This window comes from Trachymyrmex septentrionalis, unplaced genomic scaffold (assembly GCF_001594115.1).
Source record: "Trachymyrmex septentrionalis isolate Tsep2-gDNA-1 unplaced genomic scaffold, Tsep1.0 scaffold148, whole genome shotgun sequence".
NCBI lineage: Eukaryota > Metazoa > Arthropoda > Insecta > Hymenoptera > Formicidae > Trachymyrmex > Trachymyrmex septentrionalis.
The window spans coordinates 99,659-103,690 of record NW_017304631.1 but is presented as its reverse complement, the minus strand read 5'-3'; the positions used below and the strand labels follow the sequence as shown (position 1 = coordinate 103,690).

The 4,032-nt window shown below is 31.4% G+C and overlaps 1 protein-coding gene across 2 annotated transcripts in view; it reads right to left on the bottom strand.

The window, feature by feature from the left end:
* The window catches only part of LOC108745779 (integrin alpha-PS1), a 10,640-nt gene that overhangs the window by 4,433 nt on the left and 2,175 nt on the right, over positions 1 to 4,032 (bottom strand). For both annotated transcript variants that reach the window (XM_018482124.1, XM_018482123.1), the window contains 9 exons: positions 3,775 to 3,878; positions 3,561 to 3,688; positions 3,246 to 3,454; positions 2,815 to 3,019; positions 2,570 to 2,713; positions 2,357 to 2,498; positions 1,959 to 2,227; positions 1,582 to 1,810; positions 155 to 386 (listed from right to left, as the gene is read on the bottom strand). In XM_018482124.1, coding sequence (XP_018337626.1) covers positions 155 to 386; positions 1,582 to 1,810; positions 1,959 to 2,227; positions 2,357 to 2,498; positions 2,570 to 2,713; positions 2,815 to 3,019; positions 3,246 to 3,454; positions 3,561 to 3,688; positions 3,775 to 3,878 — 1,662 coding nt within the window. The remainder of the gene's footprint in view (positions 1 to 154; positions 387 to 1,581; positions 1,811 to 1,958; positions 2,228 to 2,356; positions 2,499 to 2,569; positions 2,714 to 2,814; positions 3,020 to 3,245; positions 3,455 to 3,560; positions 3,689 to 3,774; positions 3,879 to 4,032) is intronic.

Genomic DNA, 4,032 nt, shown 5'->3' with positions numbered 1-4,032 from the left:
AAATGTTAGTTTATGAAAAGAGTTTAGTTAATCGAGAATGGAGTAAAGTTAAGAATAAAGGCATTAATTTATTTTACTTTAATGAAAATTACACGGAGAAATATGTATTATGATAATTCTGACATGAAATTCTACGTAAGAAAGAAACACCTACCTGATAAATTCAATTTAGCTATCACTTGTAAATCGCTTTCGCAAATGTCATTATTTCCACAATCTTTTTGAAAGACAGCTTCGAATACACGTGCGGCTTCTTGTTGATTGAGTATTGGATAATTCTTCATATCGGGTAAAGGAGCACCTTCGAGAGGCATGACTGGCTCTTCCTGTATCAGCGAATAATTCAGACGGAATTTGATAGGAGTTTGGATGTCGCGTGTGTTCTCCTGTTAGACATCCACAATAAATAATTTTAATAAAGATAAGACCGTAAAATCATTTGATATTTCCAGCAAAACTGGTTAAAAAAGTAAATCGAACAGAATTGCAGCAGTGCGGTTCGATGAATGTTATGAGAAAATAAACACTATTTAATTAATATACAAATGACTTTTATTATCCTTCAAACTACATAATTTCCTCTAGAGACAATACACTTCTGACAACATTCGTATAACTTGCAGAAACTTTGTGAAAAGTCACCTTTGGATATCGCCTTAAGTTTTGTTAATACAAAATTCTGAATGTCCGAAATGTTTACAAATTGAGTTTCTTTCATCGCTTCCTTTAATTTAGGGAACAAAAAGAAGTCTGCTGGAATATAAATCAGGCGAGTAAGGAGAATGATTCAAAACGGTAATGCAACATTGATTTGAGAATTGTTGTATATGTTTTGAATCACAATTATGTGACAAAAAAGACTTAATTCACCGATATCCAAAGATGATTTTTTCACAGAGTTTCCGCAAGTAGTACAAATGTTGTCAGAAGTGTATTGTCTCTAGAGGGGACTACTTTGAAGAATAATAAAGATCATTAGTATAATTAATTAAGTGACGTTAAGTTTATTTTTTCTCATAAAATTCACTGAATCTTATTATCATATCACGTATATGTATGAAAATTCAAGTCCATTCTCAAATGGATTAATTTTTATTTTAACCATTTGATTGTCAATGAGCGCGTACAATTTTTGTTTTTATATGAACATTATCATTAATACTATACGATATTATGAAAAAAGATAAATATGATTTATCAATATGATGTGATTATCAAAATAAGAATAAAGAACAAAGATAATTTCATTCGCCCAGAAATTTCCTCATATCTATGCTTATTTGTACTGTAATTAATTATACTATAATAACTGACAATTTTCTGACAGAAACAGATAGGTAACCTTATCAAATAGTTGACCTATAAAATATGGATTTTGTGATGCTTGAAGTTTATCTTTAAATTTTGTAAGTAAAATCTATGGTATTTTTGTTAAGTAAGATTTAGAAAATTAAGTACATATATAATTATTAAATATTCACGAAACAACAATAAACGCTTTGTGTTGTATAATTGCATGCATATATGTATTAAAAATATAATAACAGAAATAACATAAAACATAGTATGATTTAACTTTACCTTCAAATAAACAATTTCCTTTTGACAATGTACCAACTTTGTGCTATCTAAGGTAACTGTTCGATTTACGTAATGAGGACGCGTATTACCATTGATGCCGAAAAAAACTCTCGAGAATTTCTTAGTTCCAGTGTAGGTTTCCGCTTCGATATAATAGTTTAATTTCAGATTTTGCATAGAGTCTTCTTTCGCTAGCGATTCCGTTTTGCAGCAAGCCTCAAACGCGAAACTACAGAATTTCACACTTTTCACATGTACACTTTATATATATATATATATATATATATATATTCTTTACACTAGACAGTGTAACTATATGTATAAGAACTTTTTTATGTGTTATATATTACCATTTATCTATATAAAATTATTATTACCATGTATGATTCGAAATCAAATCAACCAAACACCCAATTTTATTGGGATCGATAGGTTCTATTGTATCCTGATATATCCCATCTTTTTTCACATAACGTATATAAGTAGATATATCGATTATTTTCTTAGAACGGAGAAGTACGACTGCATCGTTCTCATATGCTCCGACAAGGAGATCAGAATACCCATTCTGATCCATGTCGGTTCCGCCGCTTAGCGAGTAACCAAATGTTTTCAATGACGTAGGCATATCTTCAGCGTGAATGATCTGTCAAACAATAATGTAACAAAATAAATAAATTGCATTAAATAAAATAAGGCATTAGATAAGTTGAAAAAGAAATTAAAATTATATAGAGTAAACTAAAATACTGAGCATTACGTAAAAATTTATTACCTGAGAAGGTGTTTTAATTATGCCATTCTTGGAACCTAGATAAATATAAACTGTGCCTTTTCCCTCATAGGGAGCGCCAACTGCAATATCTTCGTATCCATCCTTGTTTAAATCACCCAAATTTGTCAATGCGAATCCAAACCTATCGTCAAATTGTCATTACCATACTTAATATCCATCCAAATAAAACATGATGTAAGTTTTATGATAAACCTTGATTCCTCATGGCCGACGAGTTTGACAGGCGAACACTTGTCATTGACGGTTCGACATAAATCTAACGTTGTATAAATATAGACAGCCCCACCCTCCGCTTTGTTGAAATAAAACGGTGCTGCCACGATTAAATCAGTCACTCTAAAATATAATAAACATTAAAGTGTACAAACAAAATGAACAAATAAATTCTTGATAACGTAGTGAATAATCATTTAAATATATAATAAACATTGTCTTACTTATCTCCGTTAATATCTGCCGATGTGATCTCGTATCCATAGCTTGAGGCGAATTGTTCGCCATCCAGAACAAGGGCAACGTCCATGTCCGGTTTGAAATCACGTCTGGTGAACAAAACTACTTGGCCTGTACCATTAGAACGGGGTGCACCTGCCGCATATGCTAAATCCTTGCCAAAAAAGTTTCCAACGGCCACGGACATTCCTATAACATCAAAGAGTAGATTAAACAAAGGTTGATGTGACACTAGCTTGTTAAAGGAATTATTTATTAAAAGGAATCTAATTCAGTAGCAAACATTAGAAAAAGGAGAAATAATTAATTTAACTGCAGAGAGAGAGAGCAAATCAATTTTCGGACAATATTTATAATAAGGATATTTTGAATAAAATTTGTACCAAAATAACTTATTTTTAATAAAGCTGCGTACCGAGATAACTATACTTGTTTACAGGCGAAAAATCTTGCATTGGTGCGTTGTAAACTGTATTGTCTCTAGTTAAAAATTCATCAGAAATGGTGAATAGGTAGAGAGTCCCCCTCCAAGTATGTGGTCCCGGGGTACCAATCACTACACGATCTTCAGCGGTCAATAAACCGCTAGTCCCGGCTTGACAGTAACCAAACTGCTCATGAGCTCTGAAAAATTGAGTTTTATAGGCAACAAGATTGTTAGCTAAAGAAATTTAAGAAAGTGTTGTAAATATGTAGAATATTCAGAAATTAGGCAATTTATTTATATTACTTGTTAGTAGGCTTTCCAGAGCATGGTTTTTTTAAATCATCGTATTTTAAATCTTGAGATAGTATGTAACACTGGCCTTGACCCCATTGCGAATCGGCTGTTTTCACAATATGGCGATGCGCGCATACCTGAAAATATACATAAAATCAATTGATAATCTGTGTGTAATATGTATCGTCGATTTTATGATTGTCTACTACTTTTCTTTACTTACCATAACTTTACCTCCTATTCCCTGGCTACGTACAGTAACTCCTAACCATTGATTGTCTTTTATTTCGTCATTGCTCGGCGGTACTAAATCATCCGATTCCAAATCTGGAAAAAGTATTGTAGTCTTTTTACAAACGTAGAGTTATGAAGGAATCACATTAGGGAAATATTATATTTTAAGAATTTATAATAATTATGAATTTTTTATATATTTTGATTAATTATATTTTACAAACATATATTATTATTCATAATAACA